This window comes from Podarcis bocagei, assembly GCF_964188305.1.
Source record: "Podarcis bocagei genome assembly, chromosome: 16".
Classification (NCBI taxonomy): Eukaryota; Metazoa; Chordata; class Lepidosauria; order Squamata; family Lacertidae; genus Podarcis; species Podarcis bocagei.
The window spans coordinates 17,618,044-17,645,442 of NC_138142.1; the positions used below are offsets into that span (position 1 = coordinate 17,618,044).

Genomic DNA, 27,399 nt, shown 5'->3' on the forward strand with positions numbered 1-27,399 from the left:
TTCCATCAGCCTCCTGCTGTCCCGCGAGGCCTTGGAAACTCACTGTGGGCTTTCGCTAACGCCACAATGCAAAGGGATTGAGTGTGTTTTTGTTTGTTATGCGTTTTAGAAACTTGTCTCCTACCTATTCTCCCTCCCTGCCAACCCTCCCTGAACAAGGATGTGCTTGTGTGATTATAAGCGTTCAGGGATGATCGGGAGCAGAGGTGGCCCTGGTGAAACACAGAAATGATTGAAAAGCATTGGAGCATCTTCTGTACAAGGAGAGGTGGTGCAGCAGCCTTTTGCCAATTTGGCACCCTCCAGGTGTTTTGGGCTACAACTTCCATCACCCTCAGCAGCATATGGCTTGTAGGCTGGGGTTGGTGGGAACTGTAATGCAAAACACTTCGAGGGCAGCAAGTGTGGAGTTCTTTAGTTTAGGGGCAGGGATAATTTTGGGGTGGGGAAAAGGTGTCTAAACTCAGTGGTGTGGCGAGTGGAAGGCGACTCCATTTCTCCTCTCACAGTAGCTGGCCACTTGTGAAAACTTATTGAGGAAAGGGGCACAGAGCAACCTACTTCTTCCCCTCCGCACACAATTGACTGATGGGGTCTCCTTGCCAAGCTATGTGTTTTTGGCGGTACGCCTGGATGCTGGTTTTAAACAAAGGATTAGGCAAATCCATGGAGGATAGGCGTAATTTAACGGCTCCTGGCCACAGTAGCTAAATGGACCAATCCCCTGTCAACAGGAGCACTGCAGCTCTGATGGACCTGATGATAGGGATGAAGAAGCAGGGCAAGGCTGCTTCCCTACTTGTGAACATCCAGAGGCAGCTATTTGCGTACAAAACCTACAAAATTTAAAATAGGAAGTAGGACGTTAGAGCAATATGCATAGAGGAAAGAAACATAGAAAGCTGCCTATTGCAGCTTGTCCATGTAGCTCAATATGACACTGACTAGCAAAGGCTCTCTAGTGTTTCAGACGGGGACTGTTTCCAGCCTCACCTGGAGATGCTGCCAGAGATCTCATCTGAGACCTTCTGCTGGTAAAACAGATGCTCTACTGCTAACTTATGGTCTTGCCCCTGAAAATAAAGGTTCTAGAATAAAGCTGCTTCATTCCAAATCAGACCACTGGTCCTCTTAACTCAGCATGGTCTACCTTGATCGGCGGTGATTCTCCCTGGTTTCAGGTGATGCTGGTGATGCTGTTGGGGGTTGATCCTGGGACCTTCTGCATGCAAAGTAGGTGCTGGACCACTGAGCCATGGTGCTTCCCCAAAGACCTGCTGAAATGAAACTATTTCAGACTGGTGCCTGAAACTTAGCAGGGCTTGTGGCTGCCTGGTTTCTGATGGGATTGAGTGCCATGGAGTTGGGCCCTCTATGCTGCAGACACGACTCCTTGGTGGCATGAGGCATGCTTCTGGATCATGGGGGAACCACAATCAGTGCTCCTGCAGGTGTTCTCAGCTTGTGACACAATAAGGGTGAGGCAGATCTTAAGGTGTATCCTTAAGGCAGAGGTTTTCAAACTTTTTGAGTCCACGGCTCCCTTTACCAACTTCATTCTTTCTGCAGCATCAATGTGGGGCTCAGGAGCTCAGTTATGTCACCCCTTGCCTGCAGAGCTGGCAGCCTCTCGCCCTTTTTCAAACACCCTCGCTTGTGGAGTGTTCTCTCTTCCTCCTCTCCTCTCCCTTCTCCTTGGGAGTCCTCTGGGCAACCGCTGCTGCTGCCCCTGGTCTCTGAGCTGCCCCACCCCACCCCAAAGAGGTACCTCCTCACGCTGCCCCACAGGGGCCTGGGACTTGTCTGTCCATTCCCAGCGCAAGGGCTAGAGGACTGGCTGGCTGGGATCCCTCACCCACTTGCTTGCTTACTAATTCTGAGGCCGCCTCAGCTCCTGGCAACCAGCACCACCTGACCAGCCCCAGAGGCACCATTTGCCTGGGGAGCTTGTAGCCAGGGCTGTTGCACAAACAGCCACACAAGTCTTTGGGAGGCAGAGACACAAGAGGAACATCAGAGGAGGGAGGGAAGGAAAGAGGAACAGAGGCCATTGTTGCCCGTGGCTCCCCTGACCATCATTCAAGGCACTCCAAGGTGCCACGGCACACTGGTTGAAAACCCCTGCCTTAAGGTGTATCCAAAGCTGCTCAGGGGGTTTGTACACTAGTACAAGAACCTGGAGTATGGGTGAGAAGCCACTGCAGATTTAACTCTGACTAGTTGGGCACTGTTGGTAGCAGGTACTTTCAGCGTCGCATCTGTTGCTGTGCCTTTGTTGGCATATGGCCCTTGGAAGGTTGTCAGCTGGGGAATGCGGCCCTCTGGCTGAAGATGTTTACACATCCCTGCCTTTACATGCCAAGTCTGGGTGATATCCAGAGTTAGTCATACTCAGGCCTGTTGAAATTTATGGCCACAGCAACATCAGGAATTGGTGTAAAAAGTGCCTTTTAAAAAAGGTAAAGGGACGCCTGACCGTAAGGTCCAGTCGCAGATGACTCTGGAGTTGCGGCGCTCATCTCGCTTTACTGGCCGAGGGAGCCGGCATACAGCTTCCAGGTCATGTGGCCAGCATTACTAAGCCGCTTCTGGCGAACCAGAGTAGCGCACAGAAATGCCGAACAAGATTGCAATAAGATGGGCAGGTGTGTGAACAGATACGAGTGATACCCACTGTTGTGACTGCTCTTCTATTCCCTGGTTCGAGGCTGTGATTTTCCTGGGCAAAAGAATTCTGCCTTGGTCAGACCCCACATGGAGTCTTGGGTACCACAGTTTAAGATACGGAAAGCTGGAACACGTGCAGAGGAGGGTGACAAAGACGATCAAGTGTTTGGAAACCAAGCCTTATGAGGAATGGTTGAGGGAACCGGGTATGTTTAGCCTGGAGAAGGCAATGGGGTGATATAATAGCCATCTTAAAATATCTCAAGGGCTGTCACATGGAAAATGGAGCAAGATTGTTTTCTGCTGCTCCAGAGGGTAGGACCCGAACTAATATGTAGATTCAAATGACAAAGATTCCAATTAAACATTAGGAAGAACTTTCTGATGGCTAGAGCTGTTTCACAGTGCAAAGGATACCCTTGGAAGGTAATGGACTCTCCTTTGTTGGAGGTTTTTAAACAGGCTGGGTGGCCATCTGTCAGGGATTCTTTAGCTGCGACTCCTGCTTTGCAGGGGGTTGGACTAGAATGACCCTTGCAATCCCTTCCAGTACTACAGTTCTGCAAAAAGTGCATGCGCAAAAGTCCAACCGGGAGTAGCAATGGTTGCAGCAAACTGTGTGGTCTTTGCCGATTGAGAGTTCACTTGCATATGTGGGTACCTGCCCTGTGGGTAAGGTACACACTGTCTGCCTGTCATGGCAGGGAGGAAGAGTCTTGGAGCAAGTCACAACACACTCATATGGCAAAGGTGCTTTTTTGGGGGTGTGATCATGGAGACTGTGGTACAAAGTGGGAGTGCTGCCAGACTTTGCAGTGTGGCTGCCCCCTTCCCTTACTAAACAGTGGGGCCGGGTGCTCTGTTCTGGCATCCCCAGCTTTAAGACTGGAGTTACTGATGAGTGTCTTACGCCTGGAGTCACCCAGCAAGCGTTGTAGGGAGAAAAGCATTTGCAACATGCTCAATTCCTGGTCTGGAGCCAGGTGGCTTGGTGCTAAGTGTTCTCTTTCCTCTGGTGTCCATCACCAGAGTTCCTCCTTGTGTGCTCTGTGTGTGGCATGAGGGAGAGAGCAAGAGTATACAGGACATCACTCGGTGTGGGCTTTTTATATATTGGTGCTATGAATGCTGTATTGCAATTGGGTCTTGAATTGCACCATAGCCTATTGTGCATTCGGAGGTGTGCGCAGGGTCATCCCTGGGTCAGAGTCCTTACATCCTTGTGGGGGGTGGCTATTCTTATCCCCTCTCCTGAAGCCAGGGGGAAATACATGTCTTACGTTCAGGGGTGTATCTAGGGGTTGGTTAGGTTGGACCTGCCAATGGCTCAGGCGCAGGGGTTTGTGAAAAAATTATGCCTCACCACTCTGGCTCAAGAGTGCCTAGGAGCCTGCCCATGTGCTCCCTGGACTGCTCCTCGGCTGTTCTGGGTAGCTGGGAAGGGACACAGTCTCCTCTGGGTGCCTTGGTAGAGGAATCTGGTCACAAGTGATGGGGGGGGGCAGGGCTGATACAGCTCCTTGCCAAGGGTGCAAGGGAGCCTTGGTAAGCCTCTACTTGTGTCATGTCCTGGTTTCTTGTAAAGATACCCTATGATGATGTTGAGGGTATAGTGTAGCAGCCTTCATCAACCTGGTGCCCTCCAGAAGTTTTGGACTACATGCTAGCTGGGTCTGATGAGAGTTCTAGTCCAAAACATCTGGAGGGTGCCAGGTTGGTGTAGCGTCAGCTACAGCATAAATTTGATGTCCCATCGTATCCATGACTCCACACTATTTTAGGCACCCCACAGGTGGATCTTTGGTAGAATGTCTGCACCTGTGGAATGTCCTGCTGGCATACCTGGGCAGTCCCACTGGTGCATCTGTCATGGTGGCAGCAGGCCTGGTATTCCATCAGTGTAGCATCCACCAGATCTTATAGCCCTTCATCCAGCATTTGCTAGTGTGGCGTATCAAGTGTTTTTCCCCCCTCCCCTAATCAATAGCCCTGTTCAAATACTTATGGTTCTTTGAAAAGTTTTTTTGAAGAATACGATACTTTTATATGGTGGATAAATTAATGCAGCATACTTTCTGAGTTTCATTGTTTGTATTAAACATAAGCCCAGTGAATAAGCCAAAATGCAACAGTTTCTGATTCTGGCAAGTTTTTTATTCAAAATTTTCCAGGAAACCCCACAATGCTAGGGAAGGTAGTATTTCTGATGCACAGCTTCTTCTTCCTGATATAGGATTACTCTGTAAATCAGTTAAAACACTATTGCAGCATAAGCACCATTGATTTTTGTAGCACGTCCTTACAGACAAGGATGCATGGCAGCCTTCACCAGATGTTTGATGCTGTCCAGATGGTTTGGACTCCCAGCAGCCCCAGCATTAAGCATGGACAGTGGCTAAGGATGATGGGAATTACAGTCCAGCAACACATGGAGGGCACCTCTTTGACAACCTTAAACTACCAGTGAGAGTGAACTTAGAAAATCCAACTCCTATCTGTGCCCCCTGATGCAAATCAGAACAAAATTTGGGAGGGGAAGCATGGCAAGACTTTGCAGCAACTTGGAATGGCTCTGAAGGGCCTGAATTCTGCTCCATAAGTGAAAGAAAAGGAGACAGGAAAATAAATGAGGGGGAGTGGGAAGCAGGACGTCTACAGCCAGGCAGTCCCCCCTCCCTTTAATCCTTTGAGTTTGCCGAACTGGTGGTCCGAAGGGAGTGAAGGAACCCACAGGATTGTTCCAGCTTCGCACTGAGCTGAACCTGTTGTTTGCAAGCACCAGCCTCTGTTTGTTTGTTTGTTTAAACCATTTTTACCCTGCTCTTTAGCCAAAAAGGCTCCCAGAATGGCTCACATACAGTCAATTAAAAACAGGACAGTTCTTGCCCGCCGGCTTACAATCTACAAGGCACAACACCCGAAGGGAAAGGGACACAGAGGGAAGAGAGGAAAAAATAAGCAAACTCGGGCACCAATTCTTAAACAGCAGTTATTATCATGATGAGCGGACATAGAAACAGTTCCGCGATTGGAAGGAAGTGATGCTGAACTTAGTGTGGACAACCGATTCAAAAGTATCCCTAAGCTGCGTCTGCTACTCCTTCAGAGGGGGATTAACCCCATCAATAGCAGGCAAGCTCCCATCCTTCTGGAACAACAGTCTGAGTTAGGGTTGTCTTCTCTTCTAGTTTTTATCAGTCAAGTGGGGCGAGGGTCCAGAGTGCAAGTGGTTGCCCTGACTGATTACAAGCACCATGTCCACATCCTTGAGCCCTACTAACTGAAACTCATCCGGCATAACAGGACTAGACAGTGCTCTAGACTCCTCAAGATTCATTTGCTGTAACAGTGGAGTCATGATCCTTGGAGGATGCAAACGAATTTATCTTCAAAATGCTTTGCAAACAAAGTCACAGTGAGCTACCATTGGTTCTGCCACCTTCTTTGAGCCAGAATGTCAAAGGCCCCACCCTACCTGCAAAAGCTCTGCTGGACAGCACAATGAGAATTCAAAGGAGACAGCAACGTATGCCTTCTTTTCTGGCTTGATGAGCTTTCACCAGTGTTGGCTTACCTCCGACTGAAGTTTTCCTCCATTTGCATTCAAGTCATCTCCCAGCTTTGTTTCCTTGCCCTAAGCTCTGGAATATACTAGGGAACCAAACAGGCTCCATGAAGTGGGAGAGGGTCATTGGCCCAAGCCACTTGGATCTTCCAGAGATTGGCCAGAGCACCAATCACATCTGCCAGAAATCCCCTAGAGCCATCTGGAAATCCATTGGATCCATCAACCTCAAAGGATGGAGCATCCTAATAAAGTCCCTGACCCGATACTGAAAGCCTAAATCTCAGCAGGAAGTGATCTGACCATGACAAGTGACTGGTGTCAATATCCCCTACTTTCAGATCACCCTCTTCCTGCCCAGTTGAGAAAACAAGGTCCAGAGTGTGGCCTGCCATGTGTGTTGGGCTGGTGACAGGTTGGCACAGCCCCATGGTCATCATGGCATCCATGAAGTCCTGAACCACCCCAGAGCCAGTCGCTTTGGCATGGATGCTGATGTGCCCCCCAAACCAGCAGTCTGGGAGTCTGCAACACCCCCTCTTAGACCAGTTCTGTCAGTTCAGGCAGGGTGACTGATGGACAGCGAGGCAGGTTGTAAACTAGCAAAGTTACAGTACAGAAGGACATGTTCTATGCCCCCTGGTTCTTACAGAGGTCCTATTCTTAAGGAAAGAGGGATGCCCCGTATACCTGCCCCAAAGTATTTGGGATAGAAGAATGTTAAATCTGACCAGAATAAAGACTTTGCAACATCAACAACATGCAGATTCCTAAGGTCTGCAGCTAAATGGAAAGGGTCATCAGAAGAGATGCCCAAGGAGTGAGGTGAGCATGTTGTCCCTGAACAAGACCTGTATTGTCTAATCCTCTTTTTAAAGCATCCAAATCAGTGTCCATCACTTCCTCTCTTGTGGGAGTGAATTCCATAGTTGAACTATGCGCTGTGTCATTCTCCAATGAAGGACTATGGTGCTGTAAGCAAGAATAAGAACATCAGAAGATCCTGCTGGATTGGGCCAATCCCCCTTCTAGTCTAGCATCCTGTTCCCATAATGAACAACCAGATACCTGCAAGACGGACCCACGCACAAGAGCCCTCTTGCCTCCTGTTGTTTTCCTGCCACCTGTATCCAGAAGCATTAATACCTCCAAAACCTTTCAGAATCTTCAGTTTAGTTCGGCTATCCTGTAATAGTCAATATCGACCCCCGGGGGTTGATGGGATTGTGCAGGGGGTGGACCTAAGGCTCAACAAGGGCCTATGAGGTATCGTTTGGAAAATTTTAATTAGGAATTAAGAGCTTCTGAAGTAAGGGATGTGGGTACTGTCAGAGTGATATTGTTAGTATTTCTGCTTGCTTTACTTCCCTATTTTTTTTTACTTTTTATGATTTCTAGTACGATAGTGATCTGTGATTTATAAATATTGACGTAAACATTGATATTTCTTGTTTTATTTTGTTTACATCCCTAAGAATCTGGGCTGGAGTTGATGGTAACTTTGTAAGCTCATCAAAGAGTCAATGAAATCAGGGGTCTGGGAAACCCCAATTTAGTTGAAGGACCTATCTTCTTGCCTGGGTATCTGTGGGATGTTAGCTGCAATTTTGGAACCGGTGGGAGGCTGTATGTGTATTTTTATCATTGAAATTTTAGCGCTGTGGTCTTTCTCTGTTGCCTGCTCTTAATTCTCCAGAATTGATGATGTTGTTACTCCCCCCAGAGATTATGTGATGAACGGAGTGCTAAAAATATACTTAATAAATAGATTCCCCTGGGATCTTTGGGTGGCGGAGGAAGCTACATGTTTTGGAAGATACAGGGCAGATAAAAGAAAGGGCTTCTTCATGTAGCACATAGTGAAACTATGGAACTCACTTCCACAGGAGCCAGCAATGGCCACCAACTTGGATGTCTTTAAAAGAGGATAAGAGCAATTCATGGGTCATCAATGGTTACTAGCCAAGATGGCTATGCTCTGCCTCCACGGTCAGAGGCAATAATGCTTCTGAATGCCAGTAGCTGGAAACCACAGGAAGGGAGAATATTCTTGTGGTTGAATCCTGCTTGCAGGTTTCCCTTTGGGGCATCTGCTTGGCCGTTGTGAGAACAGGCTGTTGGCCTGATCCAGCAGGCTTTACTTACGTGGAGTCATAGAGGCTTAACTGTTTCGAAACAGATTTGGATTTCTAGCGTTGATGTGCCTTTGCTCAAGCAGTCAAGATAGCCTTCGTCTTGTGGAACAGGGATGGCGAAACTGTGGCCTGCCAGCTGTTTCTGGACTATTGCTCCCAGCATCCCTGACCACTAATTGTGCTGGTCAGAGTTAATGGGAGGAGGAGTCCCACAGCACGTGGAGGGACAAACATTTCCCATCCTTGTAAATGAGCAGTCTTCCCTAGCCTGATGCCTTCCAGCTGTATTACAGGTCTGGACATGCTTGTTGTGCGGATGATGGGACCATAGGTTGAGCCTAGTGGATCAGGATCAGGCCAATGGCCCACCTAGTTCCTCTTCTCACAGTGACCACCCAGGTGCCCCAAAGTGAACCCAGAAAGCAACTGTGGTTTCCAGCAACTGGTATTTATAAATTTTCACCAAGTCAAATTTTAAAGAATAAAACAAGGATGAAGTGATTGACAGCAATGTTTTTCTTCCTCACGCCTTCTCTATACGCAGCTGGGGGTGTGGAGTTTTATAAGTTGTGTGTCTTTGTTTCTTTTTTAAAAATAATTTTTATTAAAGATTTTCTTAGTTTACGAAAGTACATGCGTTGTCTCTTTTTTCAGGTTGTGTTTCTTTGTTTCTCAATTTGTTTCTTTTACATGGTTTTGTATGTATTGTGGTATTTTATGAATTATGCCTTGCAGTTATTCTATTGATCAATTATTTTTCATAATTGTTAAGAGTGAATATCTGTTTAATGATCACTTGCTGATGTTTCCAAAGTTAATTTTACTCTGTGCTGTTACATGCTAATAGATTATTGAATATTACTTTATTTGATATAAGCCGTTCCATTTTAAAGTTATGCTTTATTATGACTTTTTGTATTTAATCAGATTATTATAAGCTGTGTGTTCTTTGTTGTATATTTTTGTTGCTGTCAACCAGCTTGTGTATATAGAAAGGCAGTATAGTCATGCCTCGGGTTGAAGTAGCTTCAGGATGAGTATTTTGGGGTTGCGCTCCGTGGCGACCCGGAAGTAACGGAGCGCCTTACTTCTGGGCTTCGCTGCTTGCACATGCGCAGACACTCAAAATGAGGTTGTTGTGACGTGGGGTTTGTGATTTCAGCTCTCTTGACATAATATGCTGGAGACAGTTCTCTAGTAACACTTCTTTATTAAGGCAAACAAGACTGAAGACTGAGGAGGGGAAAGCTACATTTATAGGGACAGGGAACTAGCTAGGAAGGATACATTTTGGAGGGAACAATATCAGGCAATCACAGTCCTGCCTTTTGGAGGAAACCAATAAGACAGAGGATCCAAATACAGCAGCTTAAATGAACCAATAGTAGCTGTACCCTTTGAAACCAAAAGGCAGTTACTTTACCCTAATGCAATTACAGACAATAATAATACAGATATAAAATCCTTTGACTCAATACACAACAGAGGTCATGCGCGGAAGCGGCGAATCGTGGCCAGCGCACACGCAGACGCGGGTTGCGTTCGCTTCAGGATGCAAACGGGGCTCCAGAATGGATCCCGTTTGCATCCAGAGGTGCCACTGTATGCAAATTAAAAGTGAAAAAATGAAATCAAATGTAAAAACTGAACAGGAAAATGGGTACCATCTCCAGGAATTGCTCAGCTGCTAGCCCCAATAATATGAATGGGAACCTTGCAAAATCCTGTTTTTGGCTAGCTCCTCTTAATTTCACTGTAGCTTGTGCACAAGGAGTGTGGCATCCCAAAAATGCTCTTTACATTGACATGTTTCTTGTTGCTTTGTTCTATTCTCCCGTAAGGTCTTCTAGCACGCTAGAAAGCTTCTATTGTGCTGAGAGTTGTTGTCTCCACATGTGTGTGTGCTGTTATTTCTTAAAGGAAAGTTTTGTGTAGTAGTTTTTTTTTTACCTGCCTCTCCTTGTCTTTCAGATTGACCCAAAGGTTGCATTTCCCCGCAGAGCACAGCCCAAGGTAGGTACTTGTTTACAACTTTTGAGAGTGACCTCCCCCCAACCAATCATACAGATGCTTTGGGGTCATCAAACTTTGGAACCGCTTCCTTGGCCACCAGGCAGATGCTGGGTGCTGGAGCTCTTCCTCTTGGGTTGATGTACAGATGAGCCCTGGACTTTTCCAGCTCCTTGCAGCTGAAACCTCAATGTTTTTAGAGCATGCTGGTTATTGGGTTTATGCCTGTTGTTTCAACCACCAGTGGTCTTCCCTGATGATGGAACAGAGATGGAAACTGCACAAGAAGCACCTTTCAAAGCGGGACTCCTCACCTGGGGCTACCTTGCAGTGTTCCCTTCTGTCAAATGTGCCTTCCTTTTGAGTGTCCACACTTCATTTTTCTAAACCTCCCCGTGGCTCCAGTTTGTGTTGGTCTTGCTTCTTTTTGGGATTAAGATGTCCACTTGCATGCACTAGAAGCTTGGCTGCCCTCTTCTTAAGTAAGACCTTTGTCCTTGGCTCCTGATGGAAGGAAACAGTTTTATAAGTGACCCGAAGAGAAGCTTAGAGGCAACTGCTTCAACTGTGACCCGCTGCAAGCTTGAATGGTCTATATTTTACTTTTTACTAGAAACCAAAGGTTTAACCCTGGGGTTGACAACCTAAGGCCCATGAGCCACAAGCGGCCCACGGGGGTCGTTTAACCAGCCCCCGAGCCGCCCCTGAACCAAGCCGCCTGGTTGGCGAGCCCGCGCGTGCTGCGCTAAACCAGCGCAGTCCAGGGACTCGCTTCCGCAGCGCTGAAAATCGCGTCTGTGCATGCGCAGACACCGGAAATCATGGGTGCACGTGCATGAGCATGCACGATCCGGCCCACAGAGGGATCTCCACTGGAGTGAACCAGCCCAGGCGAGGTAAACCTTGCTGACCCCTGGTTTAACCATTTGGATGCAAAACGGTGGCTTCAGCAGGGGTGTGGGGTGTAAGACAGCCCCGTACAGCAACCTGTGATTCATATACTGGGCTGACCTGAATGAGTTCAGGAACCTGTGGCCCTCCAGAGAGCGAGCCTCATTTAGCAATACATTGGCTTGCATGGTGGTTTGCGAAAGTTCAAAGGGACAAGTCCTTGCTCCAGGGGACTAATCATCTAAAATTTGACATTGGGGGAGGGGAGGGAGAACTGAGGCAGGAGCGAAACGAGGAAAGAATATGCAGTTAGCTTGAGTTTTATTTTGTTGGCTTCTCGCTACTCTTTCCCTTGCTACAGACGCTTTACCTGCTGACATCCCCTCTTCTACGCGAATCTCAAAAGACCCAATTTTCATGCTGCTCTTAACTGCTTTTAATCAAAATGTTAAAATATTGCATTTAAAGCTTGTGAGCTGCCCAGAGAACGTACGCCGTTGGGTGGCCACAGAAGTGTAGGAAGTAAAATAAAGGCACCTTTTCTGCCCTTTGTCCTTGGGCTTGATGCGCAAATGAGGAGGGTTGGGTGGATGGGGGAACCCAAGGAGAGGGAACGTGATGTGTGCCAGCCAGCGAAGCAGGGATCAGGGCAGTGAGTGCTCAGGTATCCCAAGTAACCAGCACCACGAGCACATGGTTGGAATTGGGTTAATTCCATTAAGCAGTTTTGGTGACAGAAGGCGCTTTGCTGTTTGGGCGAGCTGTTCTCTAAGGCTTGGAATTGCTGCGGATTAGCTCTGTTCACTTCTTGGGGTAATTAGGAGCATGTGTTTCTTGCAGAGCGGGGATACAGCCATCCCGGGTGGGGTGGGGGGGGAGGGCAGCAGTGTGAAGAGAGAGCCTATTTGAAAAGAGCATCCCGGGCCCTTTCTGAGATCAGGGAGTTCTGCAGGGCTGAAGGGACCAGGAAGACGTACAGAGAAGTCTCTTTCCACAAATGCACTTGCCCTTTCTGAGCGTCTCAGAGTGAATGTTCTGCCAGCCATGCTTGGGGTATGTGTCTGCCTGTCTCTCTTGCGGTGACTTACCATCACTCCTGCATCAGATGCAGGGCCTTGTTGTGAGTCTCAGGTGGAAGGGAGAAAACACACACACACACAGCGCTACAGTAAAAACAGTTCTCCTATGCAAGTCCTGCTGAAGTGAATGGAATGAGCTGTTCAAAAGCACCCTGTTTAAAAGCTGTTGAAAACAAGATTTAATGGGTAGGCAAAGAAAGCAAAGCGGCGGGGGAATAAGTAGTTTGCAAGCAGACATTTCATGCAGGGGGTGTCATAGTGAAAATTCTGGATGAAGCGAAGCTGAATTCTGCAAATTGTATAAGTTATGCAGATTAAGTTTCTAGGCTGCATAGCTCCCTGCAATGCAGAAATCTCAACTAAAGCTAAGTTATTCTGCATAATTTAATTATTGGGAGGGGCAAAGAGCTAAGCAGAGGTCACCAAAGCACCACCTGTAACTGCTGTAAAGGTTGTTCATCACATCTAGCACTTATAATTGCACAAGGCAGCAAACCACCGGAACCTTAAGGACTGGAACTTGGCTTCTTGATTTTTTTTAAGGGAAAAATAATATTTGTTGGTGTTCTTTCTCAGGAAGCAGGATTCTTAATATGCATGGGATAGTGGCTCATGGAAATGTCTTCCTTTAAACTTGCACATAAATCACGGGATGGTGATAGACAGCATATTTTCTTTAGCTGGCAAAGTGAAATGAAGTTTTTGTAGTTTTGAAGGAGTGGCCCTTTTTGCTGTCCTACTGCCTTCTTGTCCTTCTGTCTTCTAGATGGTGACACGGACCAAGAAGATATTTGTGGGCGGCCTCTCTGTGAACACCACCGTGGAGGATGTGAAACAGTATTTTGAACAATTTGGGAAGGTAAGTGCTTTGGGTCTAGTTAAGCAGCCAACTGCATCCCTCCTCCGGGTATATCTAAACTGCAGCCATAACCTGGTTAGCAATCTGGGAAATGTAGTTCAGTCAGTGGAGGCAGGGAGGTGTTAGAAAGCAGAATTTTCAGTACTCTCACCAAACTTGCAATTCCCAGGGTACTTTGCAGGGAAGCTGTGATTGTATAAAACCAATATTACACCTTTTGGGGTTTGCTGAAGGAAAGGATTAGGAAATGCAATGTTTTCCTTGCTAAGACATCCACAGATAGCTTGGTGTTCTGTCAGCTGACCTGGGAAAAAGCTGCCTGGCCTGTTCTTCTGCCTTTAAGACCAGTCTAAAGTGCAGAAATCAGCAGGTGATCAGTGGTACCACTTCCTGCTAATCACCAGAGCTGCTAAAGGCAGAGCTACAAGGACTAAGAGCTAAGTTGGCGATTCCAGCTTCACGGGAGGTTTATTTTAAAGGTGTTTTGCCTTTGGGTGCCTCACAAATTCACAGAACGTGAAGTAACCCAACAAGTCAATGCTCCCTCTCCAACCCAGATTCTCCTGAGATGAGGCTGAGGACTAGTGGCATGGCCAGTTCATAGTGAAGCGAGTGTTCCAGTTTGTGAACGTTCTTTGGAAGCTGAACATCCGACCTGGGTTCTACGGTTCCGATTGGCTGCAGGAAGCTTCTGCAGCCAATTGGAAGCCGCGCCTTGGTTTCTGAACATTTTGGAAGTTGAACAGACTTCCCGAACGGATTCCGTTCGCCTTCCGAGGTATGACTAATAAGAAGTGGTGGAAAGAATAAAACAGCAGGTCAAAAATACAGTGCCGAAACAAAAAATGGTTGGAAAAGTAGAAAAGTCTTTGTCTGGTATGCTGTGAGTGAGCCTCCCTCGAGAGATAGTTGCCCAGGCAGGGTGTCATAGGAACACAAGAGGAACATAGGAAGCTATTTTGTACTGAGTCAGGCCATTGGTCCAGCTAGCTCAGTATTGTCTGCACTGACTGGCAGCAGCTTTCCAGGGTTTCAGGCAGGGGGTATCTCCCGACTGTACCTGGAGATGCTGGGGATTGAACCAGGGACCTTCTGTGTGCAAGGCAGATGCTCTGTCACAGAGCTCTGGCCCACCATTAGTCACGCTTCTCTATTCAGAGAGTGGGTTGGGTCTAGTAATGGGCCTCCGAAAACAACCTGAGTCCACCAGCAGGTTGTCCTTGTGGCACAAGTCCCAAGTGGCGTGTAGTGCTTTAAAGGTGAACTGCCAACACTCTGAACTCTGCTCGAAACCAGATGGTGAGCTCTGTCAACACTGGCATGGTGATGTGGTCCTAACAGCTGGTCCCAGTTAGCAGTCCAAAGCGGATGTGTTTTCAGGTACTCTCTTCTGTACAGTCTTCAAGGGCAGCCCCACAAACATTTGGCATATCTGTTTGCCTGTTATGGTCTCTTAATAGCTTGTCCCAGTGTGAAAGATTATGGGGGGGGGCACTTTAAAAGGGCTCAGATGGGCTAATTCTAGCAAGTAACCATGTGCCTTTCTATAGCCACCAGGGTCTTTTGGGGGTGGGGGATAGACCCAAGCTTGTGAATGCTTGCTAACTGCTGCCTGGTGATTCTTAGCTGAATGCAGGAGAGCTAAGTGGGAACCTTCTAAGGATTTTAAGGGAAAATCATATAATTGTGCAGTTGGAAGGGACCCAGTGCAGGAATCACACAACCGATGGCAATCTTGTGAGGTTTGTGAAATCCCCACCATTGTCTGTCCAACCCCACTCACAGGCTATGGGGTAGTGTGCCTCCTTGGAAGTGAATACCGTTCAATCTGTGGAACTTCCTTCTAAGCAAGTTTTTAAAAAGTTCTTCAGGATTTAATGTGAAATGCATATTTTTTTTAAAAAAAGAAAGATTCCAGCAGAGATTAGATACTACTGTCTGTTCTCTTTCTCGGGACCCCCATTTTTTAATTTTAAACTTTTACTGGTTTGTTTACTTACCATGGTGTGATGCATGTGGATAACTATTCAGTCTCGTTGACCCAAATGGCATAGGGTAGCCTTAGAAATAGTCAGAAACATTGGGGTCAAGGTATTATGGGAACTCTTTCTGAGAGTAGGAGGCCATGGGAGGAAGGTTTGGTTAATGGAGTTACTACCTACTTTTGATGAAAAGAAAACTGGTAAACTGGAGGAGGATGGGAATCACAAGCGAGGAGAGTCGCTGCTGCATTCATGTCCTGCTTGTGGGCTCCCCTTTGCGTCATCTGGTTGGCCACTGCGAGAACAGGATACTGAACTAGCTGGGCCATTGTCCTGATCCAGCTTCAGGGCTCTTTCTAACGTTCTTAACTGGGGTTGATGCCTTAACTTTCAGGGAGGGAGAGGCACATGGTGAGAGAGACCGCCTTGTTCCCCACAGGCCCTCTTGGGTGCTGAGATCAGCAGAGGGGGTCCTCTTAGTAGTTCCTCTGCCCTCAGATTCTTGGGGTGATGGTGGTGGCTTGGGCCAGGGCCCTCTTGTGGTGGCCCCTAAGCTGTGGAACTTCCTTCCCACAGAGGTGCATCTAGCACGTTCTGGGGAATGCTGAACCTCTTCATCCTGGCTTTTGACACTTTGAGGTGCATGTTTTTAAGACCCACCTTACGTTTATGATCGTAAGCTGTTCGAAATTGTTTTTGAATATTGTGTTTCAATGCTGTAACCTGCCCTGGGGCCGCAGGGTGTGAAGGGCGGGAATTAATAATACTCAAATTGGCATGATCCAGGAGGAGTGGAACCGCACCTTTGTCCGGGAGCTTGCTGTTTGCCCAACTGCTGCTCCACTTCAAGTAGCTGTAATCACAGACAAGTAGAGTTGGAAGGGGAACCCAAAGGTGCAGGAATTACAGCGTAGTTGTCTGTGCAGGAGACGAATCTTCCCGAATGTGGGTTTTAGAGAGAGAGCCCACAGCCCTTTTGCTTTCCTTCCTTTGCCCCTGCTACACATCCTGCTGAACTCCTTACAAAATTACTTCCTGGGGCAGGCGGCTCCGGCGTTTGGATGGCATTTGATACTTGGCAGCTGCTGTCGGCCTTCCCTCCTGGCCAGGAGAGCCAGCCAGCCGCTGTTGCACATGACTCTGCGCCCTGTGTGGATCCTAAGCTCTCTTCTATGACGTTGCTTCCACAGAGCCCTCCCTTATGTGGCCATGGATGCTCTTTGATCAGTAGTTGGCAGTGAAGGGGGCACCTTCGTGTCCCAGCATAGATCAAAGGTACAGATATACAAATGTGTAGTTTCCCCCCTCCCCCTCACTCCCCCCCTCTGTCTTCTGGCTCAAAGAATCACAAAACCAGCTTCACCCTTTTCGTCTCTGTTGCTCGCCTAGTGTTGCCCAAAGACTTTTGTAGATAGTTTTATCATTATCTGTATAGTTAGACTTAGATGTAGGAAAAACAATAATAATAATAATACATTTCAGCTGTTTATAGTGATTTTTTTTCTTTTTTACCCTTTTCTTTCCCACTGTTGTTGTGTTTTAATTTTTTGTACGTAGCTTTGAAGGTCGCAGAGTGTAGATGACCACGGTAGCACATGTTGTTAGCGACGCTCCATTTTCATATCCACTTCCAAATCATATGCTTAGCCAATGAATGTAGAACTTGAAAACAGGTTCTTTTTTTTTGGGGGGGGGAGAGAAGTGGCTGTGTGTATATATCTCCCCTGCAGCAAACTGATTTCAGAATTTGCCTCTGCCAGCAGCAGCTTGGTAGTGAAAGGATTCTACAGGACTTTTCTGCATGGAGCTCTTTCTTGGCCTAAGTAATGTATGAATACATGGAACAGGTGGGTCAGGGTTTAGCAGAGAGCTGGAATCAGAAGCCCATCCCTTGCCCAAACTTCTGGTTCATGCTGATTTGGTATCAGGATAGGCCCTGCTAAAGTGGTCCTCGTCCAGCCTCTGAGACCCAAGTATGTATTTATTTATTTCATGAAATTCATACACCTCTAGACTGTTTAAAAAACCTCAAAGTGGTTTGCAAAGAGAGTAAAACAATAAAACTATCAGTAAAAACAACTCTTTAAAACATTCAAAAGATAAAATCGGCAATTAAGAAAAAACAAGATTTAAACACACACCAGCATTCTACATGACTGGGTTGGCTTATCTATAAATAAAAATGTTTCTAGCAGTACTGTACAGTGAAGGTGCCTGCCTGATGTCAATAGGCAGGGAGTTCCACAGTGTTGGTGCTGCCACACTACAATATTTATTTCTTAAAATGCGGAATGGGTATTACGTGGCACATGTAGCAGTGCCAGTTCCGTAAATTGAAGCAGTTGTGTGAGCATATTTGGGGTAATGAGATCTCACAGGTAAACTGGTCCCAAGTTGTTAAGGGCTTTATATACTAACACCTGGAACTTGGCCTGGTAGCAAATGTGGCAGTCTACCACAGCCAGTCAAGTGCAATGGAAACCCCACATGAAACCTTGAAGTTATATCACTCCACAATTATTATTTTCATTTATTATTACCCATTCTTTGCTCTTAAGGTCCCAGGGCACGTGCCAACAATTTAAAAGACAGCTTAAAAAACAGCTTTAAAAACTTGTACCTATAAAAAGAAATGCAATCATGAAAATAAGGTGGATCCTGAAAATATGCATCTCAAGTCCAAAGACCAGGATAGAGGACCCCTCCGGACCATTGTTTATTTTTTAATGGGTGTAATTCTGCAACATTCCATTGACACAATAACAGTTCATTAGAGGTGGATTTATGCAGGACTGATCACACATCGTTCTGCTTTATTAGCTGACCTGTGATGCTTCCCCAGTGTTATTGCTGTCTGGCTGTGTGTGTGTGCTCTATAGTGGAACTGAACAACAACAAAAAAGCAACAACCCTAGAACATTCGCAATATTAAAAAGTTGCATGATTTCAGCAGGAAGTTGCAGGACATCCACTGATTGTAAAGTAAGCAGTACCACCTCCCTGGAACTTCTGCAGGTGCAAAGAGTATTGAAAGTGGATTGATGGCTGTTGGCTAAATAGTAAAGATTAGAGCATTGAAAGCAGAATTACTTAGAACCACCCTGATACCATTGTGAGCTCAGATCGTAATGGATGCACAAGAAAAAAGGATGCCTGGAAGGACCCCTAGGCCAAGAAGGTAAGGGCTGGCTCAGTCGCAGTTTCTCCCCTTAAAACTGGAGGAACAAATTGGATAAATTGAGGCTCTGCCCAGTCCTTTATTTGGGGATGAGTCACTCCAAATCCTCCATCTCCTGTATAAGAGGAGAAATTTGAAGCAGTTTGCATTTGAAGCCAAATCTTTCAAATTTGCAGTATGCAAAGCACAGCTTCCCTTGGAAACCAACACTTAGCTGAATTTTGTGAAGCAGTTTTGCAAGCGAAGAGCTTTTATAAATGCATATTTAGGGGAAAGTGTGCATAAAGATGAAGGAGTTAGTGAAAATAACATACAGAAATGCATTGCATTAGGGAAATCTTGCAAAAATGTGTACAATAGTCAAAACTGCATTATAAAGGTGTGTGTTAGAAGAAATGCACACTAAAATACTGATGAATTTGAAAGAAAGGAAGAAAGGAGCAAATTGCTGCAAAATGTGGAGAGCTGAAATGAAGATGATGAAGAAGAAGAAGAAGAGACTGAGGGAACCGAGATTGACAGATCTTTCCATCTCTATTTCCGTGAATAAGAAGTGTCAGTTCCTGGCAGTTCTTGCAGAAGAGCAACCCACTGCTTAGCCTGTAAACCTTGCTCCAACTCTGCTTCCTTCTGTTGGGGGGGGGGGCGAGGGCGGGCAGATGGCTCAGAGGATGGTCCCAGGGCCTGCCTTCCAATTCTGCTGCTGAAGATGAGCAGGCCGGCCCTCTAAGCTGCTTGGCTAGGAGCTATAAGCAAGCTGCTCTGAGCTCCTTGAGGGACAATCAGGGTAGAGCAATCAATCTAAATATATATAGTGGACTGTCCAGAGCTCCGGTGAGACTGATCAAAGCAGCAAACCCTGGGAGCCAGTTTCTGACAACGACCTGTCATCTGCCTACAAAATCCACATGTGACTGGGGCTAAGAAGCGGGCATGCTGGAGAAATGTGCCGCCTAATGAACGGCTTCAGATTACTCGAGTAAGTGAGCCAAGTCACTGCAAGGGAATTTAAACACACACACACACACAAACACACACCTACCACCTCGCTCTGCCCTGACCCCTCCAGTTCCTAAGCACATGTAAAATCCAGCATGTGCATCAGGGGAAAAAAATTGAGAAGTCTGTGGGTGGGTATGGGGGAGAAGGACACAAATTCTATGCTAGTCAGCAGAAACTTAACTGGAGGGAGAAGGACCACCAGCTTTCCTTCCAGGAAGCATCAAATTGCAGCAGCTTATGTGGGATGTCAGGAGTCTGGGGTGGGGCTGAAGTACTTGGAAGGTATGTAGGGTCCCCCGCAGCCATGAAAGGAAATAGCCAAATACACCGCCAGCTCCTGTGACTGGCCGGCAGTATGACCCACCTGGATTGGCTGGTCCAGGTATAAAGACTGTGAGAATCTTGGCTTTCCCCCCTCTTCACCTGGTCAACAGCATGGAGCATTTTGTTTGCTGCGATCCAGCTGCCAACTGAAATCTGATTTGTTGGGCTGGATTTTGGTGTGTCTTTCTCTCTCCCACCCTTAATATGAGAGAGCACGGTTGACATGGTGAATTGGATGCCGCCTTGCAGGCTGCTCAGCCATCCTAAAGCAGATGTTTCTCTTTTTGGCATTTTTAAGGGCACTCTCCCTGACAACCAGCTCACATGGGAAAAGTCATTGGCCTTTGTTTTAAGGTCAGGTTTACAGAAGGGTCTTTATTTGCCTGCTTTCCCTTCTCCCTGGAAGAAAATGCTGCTCAGTTATCTCATAGAAGTATTGACAGATTTTGCTGAAACTCTGGAAAGGAGAGAAAATTCACAGAGGGTGATGCACCTTCCTTCTCGCCTCCAGTTTTGCTGGATTTTTAATAATCCCACTCAGCCACACACTCTGGAAACTGGAAAAGGACCGATTGGTTCTTGGCCAGCAGTGGTTTGCAATTTTACATCTATATCATAAATGCCTGCTTCTAGATGAGACCATTTCTAATGGCAGGGGAGTATTCACTTCTATAACTGAATATTCCCCCCCCCAACATAAATACTTTTTGCGCATAGAGAACTTTCAAGGGTTAGAACCCTTCTCCTTCTAGTTTTCTATAATATATTCCTAAGCTCATTGTCTCCAGATATTCTAGGCTAAAGCTCTCATGCTCCCTAACCATTGGCAGTGTGGGCTGGGGGCTGATGGGAGTTGTAGTCCAAAATATCCAGAGAGCATCAGGATAGGGAAGGCTGTGTGTGTATATAGACATATAAATTTATATATTGCTTGATTGTAAAACAAGAGAAAACCTCAAAGCTGTTTACAAAAAGAATGAAACAATGAAATTATTTTAACTCAGTTAAAAACAACTATTTAAAACATTTAAAAAATTAAAATCAACAATAAGCTAAAAAGCTGATTAAAGTATATGTCAACATTATTATGCATGTGCAAATAGGCTTCCCTAAACAAAAATATTCTTAGCAAACACTCAGAAGAATACAGCAAAGGTACTTGCCTGATGTTAATAGGCAGGGAGTTAGTAAGTGTAGGTGTTGCCATAGTAAAATACTAAGTTTTTGCAAATGCAAAACAGGTATTACGTAGCACCTATACTGCCAGATCTTCAGATCAGAGCAGTTGAGTAAGGTGTTGAGTATATGGAGTAAGGTGAGCTCACAGGTAAACTGGTTCTATATAGTGAGGAAACTTGTCCTCCAGATGTTTTTTGGACCACAACTCCTGTCATCCCTGAATACTGGGCCATTGAGGCTGGGGTTGATGGGAACTGTAGTCCAAAAAACATCTGGAGGGCCACACGTTCCCTATCCCTGATCTGCACAAGCAGGCAAGGAAGTAAATGTCTTTCTCAGCTATGCTAAATCTATACATTAAATAGATTCCATGTACCTCTGGAGGTATATCTATTTCACACATACAATCTATACTAAGTCTGCAGTGGCACAGCTGAGGCAGAGTTTTCCTTCCTTGCCTGTTGTTTGTGAACACCTGTCCTCCAGGGATTAAGTGGTGGAGTCGCTCCCTCTGGGTGGTGTGTTGAGCCTGCAGCTATAACTAGGTGAGAGACTTGGTTGCAAGGAAATTATTGTTCACGCCTGCTGCTACTTACCTTGCCCCGTGAGATACCTCCTCACACTGGAGAAGTGGCACACAACTAGACCCCTGCATGCTTCTGGGTCTGTTTGGCTCTCCTGCGATGCCTCCACCCTCTAGGCTTGAACATGTAAACCTGCTGTCCTTCCATTGGACTACAGCTCCCATCAGCCTCAGCATCGTATGGCCATTTTGGCTGGGGCTGATAGAAGCTGCAGTTCAAAACAGCTGGATGGGGCACGAGCTCGGGGATGACAGGTACATAAGAACATACGGATAACCTGCTAGGTCAGGCCAATGGCCCGTCTGGTCCAACCTCACAGTAGCAAACCAGACGCTCCATTGGGAAACCTGCAAACAGGAATTGAGCAACAAGAGCACTCTTCCTCTTCTTCGGTTTCTAGAAATTGGTATTCATAAGCATTTCAGCCTCCAGCTGTGGAGGCGTCATGACTAGTACAGTGGTACCTCAGGTTAAGTACTTAATTCATTCCGGAGGTCCGTTCTTAACCTGAAACTGTTCTTAACCTGAAGCACCACTTTAGCTAATGGGGCCTCCTGCTGCCGCCGCGCTGCCGGAGCACAATTTCTGTTCTCATCCTGAAGCAAAGTTCTTAACCCAAGGTAATATTTCTGGGTTAGCGGAGTATGTAACCTGAAGCGTATGTAACTTGAAGCGTATGTAACCCGAGGTACCACTGTAGCCATCAGTAGCCCTCTCCACCATGAATTTGTCTAATCCTTTTTTAAAGCCATCTAGGTTGGTGTCCGTAACTGCCTCCTGTGGGACTGAGTTCCATAGCGGCATGAAGCTGTCCTGTTCTTCCTTCTACCCTGAATCCTAAACATTCAACTCCATTGGATGTAAATAAAAAGCAAAACACAGTAGCGGTGAAAGGAGGTTTCCTCCTCCCTGCAAGATAAGTGATTCTGGCCTAGTTTTCTCTGTGATAAATAAATCTTGCAGCTGTGGCTTTGCACCATGGCACGCTCCTCCGTGCAGAAAGCTATCCTAGTCCTTTCCCTGACATGCTACCTCAATGAGAGCAGTCTGCGTTTTCTGCAAAGGATCATTCCATCGTTTATGTCCCCTCTTGTTTTGAAGTGGCCCGGCTCGGATGCAGGTTTCATCCGCCTCAGTGGGCACTAGGCCTCTGCACTAGATTAGAGATCCCTCCCTCTCTCTCTCACACACACACATTCTAAAAATAAAATGCAGTGCACTTCCTCTCCCCCCACCTGACTCAGAGTTCCACCTCCAGATAGGATGTGAAGGTGGAACGGAAGTGAGGCTGAGGGGGCGTTCTGCTATTTATACCCTCTGTCTCTATAAGCGAAGGCCTCTCTTTCTGAACATGCTCTCTGCCTGCACTCCTCAGCGGCGCTTTCTTCCAGAAAAGCTTTTGGCTGGCTTGCGACGCCTACGGCAAGGAGTGGCGGGGTGGATTTTATTTGGGAGAGACGAGACACAGTTAGTAAACACCCTCCTGCCACCGGCTCGTGTGTGTTAAATCATCTAATAACTACACGGTGCTCTGTGGCTCAGCCTTCCCCCAAGTTGGTCCCTTCCAGCTGCTCTTGGACTACAACTCCAATCAGTCCCAGTCGCTGGGAGCCATAGTCCAAAAGGGGGGACTTTGAATGTCCAGAAGAAGAGAACCTAGATCACCATGATGGTCACTTCTCTATAACTAGACTACAGTGGTACCTCGGGTTAAGTGTTTAATTCGTTCCAGAGGTCTGTACTTAACCTGAAACTGTTCTTAACCTGAAGCACCACTTTAGCTAATGGGGCCTCTTGCTGTGCTGCCAGAGCATGATTTCTGTTCTCATCCTGAAGCAAAGTTCTTAACCTGAAGCACTATTTCTGGGTTAGCGGAGTCTGTAACCTGAAGCGTATGTAACCCGAGGTACCACTGTACTGCAAAACTGGTTCTTTGTTTGAAACTCTGGGAAGCTGCTGCTGCCAGTCAGTGTGGACAGTATGGAGCTGGGTGGACTGACAGTCCACTTCAGTATAAGGCAACTTGGGGAGGGATGGAGCTCAGGGGTAGGGCATCTGCTGTGAATGCAGAAGGTTCAATCCAAAGCAGGGCTGGGATAGACTCCCTAAAGATCTGCTGCCGGCCGGTGTAGAAAGTATTGTGCTAGATGGGTCAACAGTTCCTAAGCTTCCTGTGTTCCTAAGCTGTGGCGCTGACCCGTGGTCTGGTGGAACGGACTTGTGACTGAGCTGAGAGCTTTGCACAGTGTGTGCGAGGGCCGACGGGCCTCCCTCGTAGGAGGCTATTGTGTGCCTGGAGGAGGAGGAGGGAACGAGTGGCCCTGGCTCTCCCTCAGGAGGCCCACAAGGACCATCTCCTCCATGAGGAGGGTCTGTCCCCAGCAGGGATGCCTTTTGTGTGGCTGTTGGGAAGCGCTTTTTTTTCCCTGGGAGAGAGAAAGAGAGAGCATTAGAGCTGGCGCTAATCTGATCCAGCAGCTCGGATTGGAGGGGCCAGGGTTGCCACAGCAACCAGGCCCCAAGAGAAGCCATCCCCAGCCAGCCTCTTTTGTTCCGGGGCGTTGGCAAAGCCAGCCACTGCGGCGGCGGCGGCCTCCCTCCGGAGAAGAAAAGGGCTCTGGAGAATGGGGCCCAGGGGAGCAGCGGGGGGTCTCCCCCCCCCCAGCAGAGGGATCTGCCCAAAGAGGCACCCAACGGGCAGCCGCTACAATAGCCGCCCGCCGGGGGCTGCCACTCACACTTAGCGCTTGCCCGCCTGAACTTGGCGGCTCCGCCATAATCCCGCCTCTCCCCTGCCCTGGGTTTCCATGGACACCGGAGCCTATTGAGGACACACATTTTCCGCCTGTGAAATTGAATGCCCACCCGGTGTCAGGGAAGGCCTCCCTCGTCAATGGGGACGTGCTTGGAGAGCTCGAGGGGGGGGGAAAGGGGGAGACCGGCTGGCTGGCTGGCCGTTCCCAGGGATGCTGCTGTCCACCATCTTCTTCCCTCCTGGCTTTTCATCCCAGGCTTCTTTGATGCAGTGGAGGAGAGGGCCATTGATGCCTGCTAGCTGTGATGGTTGTGCTCCACAGTCTGAGAGAGCAATGCTTCTGAATACCAGTTGCTGGAAGCCATGGGAAGGAGAGTGCTCTTGTGCCTGGGTCCTGCTTGTGTGTTTTCCCTGTAATGGGCACCTGGTTGGCCCCAGTGAGAGCAGGATGGATCCAGCAGGGCTCTTCCTAGGTTTTATGTTCTTATGCAACCTTGAAGCCTGCCTCCATTTCTCCGGGGCTTAGTGTGCTCGCTGACCACTTTGTGGAAGATTTGGGGTTTTCTTAAAACTTACCTTCCTGTGAATAAAAAACCGGAGAAGTGTATTTCTGTGGCGGTTCAGTTCCTCGGCCTTTGCACTGGAACACAGGGCCCTTTTCTCATCAAGAACTAACAAATTTTACGTCCTTAATTCAGGGTCCTTTGGTCCTTCAGAGTCTTTCTCCTTTGTGGGTTGGAATTGTTCCTTCTCTGCTCTTTTATGTGGTCTTCCCAGCCTACAGATTATGTTTTTTAATACAGGAAGACAGTGGTTTTTTAGTTAGGTCCTAACTAACTAACTAGGTCTTTTTCAAAGACAGAGTTTCCTTTCTACAGTGCTCTTGCCTCTCGTCTTGGGCTTGTTCTTTGAGGGTGTCATTTTGCCATCTGAGCAAAGAAGAATTTTAGTGAGTCCCCAGGAAATCAAATAGGTGATAGTGATGATGATGATGATGATACCACCATATGTGAAGGAGAACCTCTTCCTCCAGAACAGGACTGAGACCACAAAGGTGTTAGGTGACTGAATTTGCACAGTGTCGTGTAGTGGTTAGAATGTCTGGCTAGACCAGGGTTCATATTCTCCCACTCAGCTGTGAAGTTCACTGGGTGACCCTGGGCCATCCACATGCTTTCTGCCTGACCAACCTCGCAGGGTTGTTGTGAGGACAAAATATTGGGGACATGGAGGGAGAGCCTGGTATGCCACCTTGAACTCTTCTGGAGAGGCCCCCCCAGCCTTGGCAGAATGCCGTGGTGGCACTGGAGTTGGGAGGGTTTTGCCCCTGTCCTCGGCACACGTTAATGCCTTCTACCTTGGGGTTAATCAGGCCGGAACAGCAAGTGCCCTGTGCTCTATCCCTCTGCCAGACGCTTCTACTCGAGACGCCCGCTGGTAAAGTGGATAATCTCCTTTTCTCTCTTGCCCTGCTTTCTTTGCCCAGCGCACGTCAATCTTGAAACCCTTGCAACGTTGACTGCCAGGCTTGCCAATTGACAGCGGCCCTGACCCTGAACACAGAAAGCCCATTGTGAGCACCTTCTCCCTCCCCCCTCCACCTCCTTCATCCTGGCCTGCTGACTTTATGGAAGGGCAGTTTCTGTGTCCTCCTGTGACACAAGGTAGACAAGGAAGCGGGGCACAGTTAGCAATCCTAGCGAGACCCTCCTCAACATCCTTAGCCTCCTCCCACAGGGATGGAGTCAGGCTTCTGGTCTCAGGCCAACTGAAGGGGTCAGCAACCTAGTTTTCAGGAATGGGTCCAAGGGTGCCGACTGTTTAACTGCCACCTTAACTGGTGCCTTGGTTCCTGATTCCAGGCTTTCGCCTCCACGACAGACCTGCTCTTTTGCAGAATCATGCCACTTTTCAGAAGAGGCATGTGGACCGTTTGGCCACCGAACACTCTGAAAATGGGGCAAATATGGTGATTATTGCTGAGGGATAATTCATTAATAGTTACTTGCTTGGATAGCAAACTTGAGTGGGTCAATGCATATCAGTTTGGAAACAGAACTGGGCTATCCATTTCCAGATAACTTCAATTGGACCTCCAGGTAGGGCTGGGAAATGTCCCTGACTTGAAACCCTAGAGAGCCACTGCTGGTCGGTGTAGATCAGGGGTAGCCAGGTGTGGTGGTCTCCAGGTGTGGTTGTACTGTAACTCCCATTAGTCCCAGCCAGCCTGGCCAGAACATCTGGAGGTCACCACATAGGCTACTCCTGGTGTAGACAACACAGGGCTAGATAGACCAATGGTCTGACTCGCTATAAGATAACTTCCAGCAGTAGAGCACCAGCTTTTCATGCAGAACGTCCTGGTTTCGATTCCCAGCATCTCCAGGTAAGGGCTAGGAGAGACCTGAAAACCTGCCATGCCACTGCTGGCCAGTGTAGAGAATATTGAGCTAGAATGGTTGGATGACCTGACTCATTAAAGGGCAGATTCCTATGTTTCTGCTTAAAATAAGGTCAATGGTTTCTACATAAATGTAGAGGGCTGCTTTGGCTTGCAGAAAGGCTTTAATATTTTTTTTTAAAAAAGAGAGATTTAAAAAACAAATGACAACCACCCAGTATGGCCCAGCAAGAACCTGTGAGGTTTCAGGAAATAAATGGAATGTAAGGGTTACTTGCAAGTGTCAGCTTGGGTGGGAGGGAATAAGCGGAAGTGGGGGGGGGGGGTTGGAAGAAGGAATTAGCCTTCTCAAGATCCTAACAGATTATAGTAAGCATCCTGGATTGGGGAGGGGTGGGAGGGATTAGGGTGGTGAGAGATGTGTGCTGTGAGGTTAATAATACTTTTTTTAAAAAACAAACAAACCTCACCCTCCCCTGTGCTGTACAGGGCTGTTTCAGGAAGAAAGACAAGGGGAATATGTTTATTTTCCCTTTTCACACTCGCCAGAACCTTCCTGGCTGTGTAGATACCTGCCTTGAATGTGTGATTGAAATGGTTAGTAAAAAATGCAGGAAGCAAATGTCTTAGGGGTTTGGGGTGGCATTATTATTAATAATGAATGTATGAACAGTCAGGGTACAAAATAAAAATAGAAGGAAAAAAAGTTACAAAACAATTATTTGTTATTATTTATTGAATTTACTGTATGTGCCACCCTTCCTTACACTCCAGAAACAATTGCAATT

General features: G+C 47.3%; 1 protein-coding gene across 5 annotated transcripts in view; it reads left to right on the top strand.

Moving 5' to 3' along the window:
* The window catches only part of MSI1 (musashi RNA binding protein 1), a 55,302-nt gene that overhangs the window by 14,369 nt on the left and 13,534 nt on the right, over nucleotides 1-27,399 (top strand). For all 5 annotated transcript variants that reach the window (XM_081175074.1, XM_081175075.1, XM_081175072.1 and 2 more), the window contains exons 5-6: nucleotides 10,339-10,380; nucleotides 13,114-13,206. In XM_081175074.1, the coding sequence (XP_081031200.1) occupies nucleotides 10,339-10,380; nucleotides 13,114-13,206 (135 nt within the window). The remainder of the gene's footprint in view (nucleotides 1-10,338; nucleotides 10,381-13,113; nucleotides 13,207-27,399) is intronic.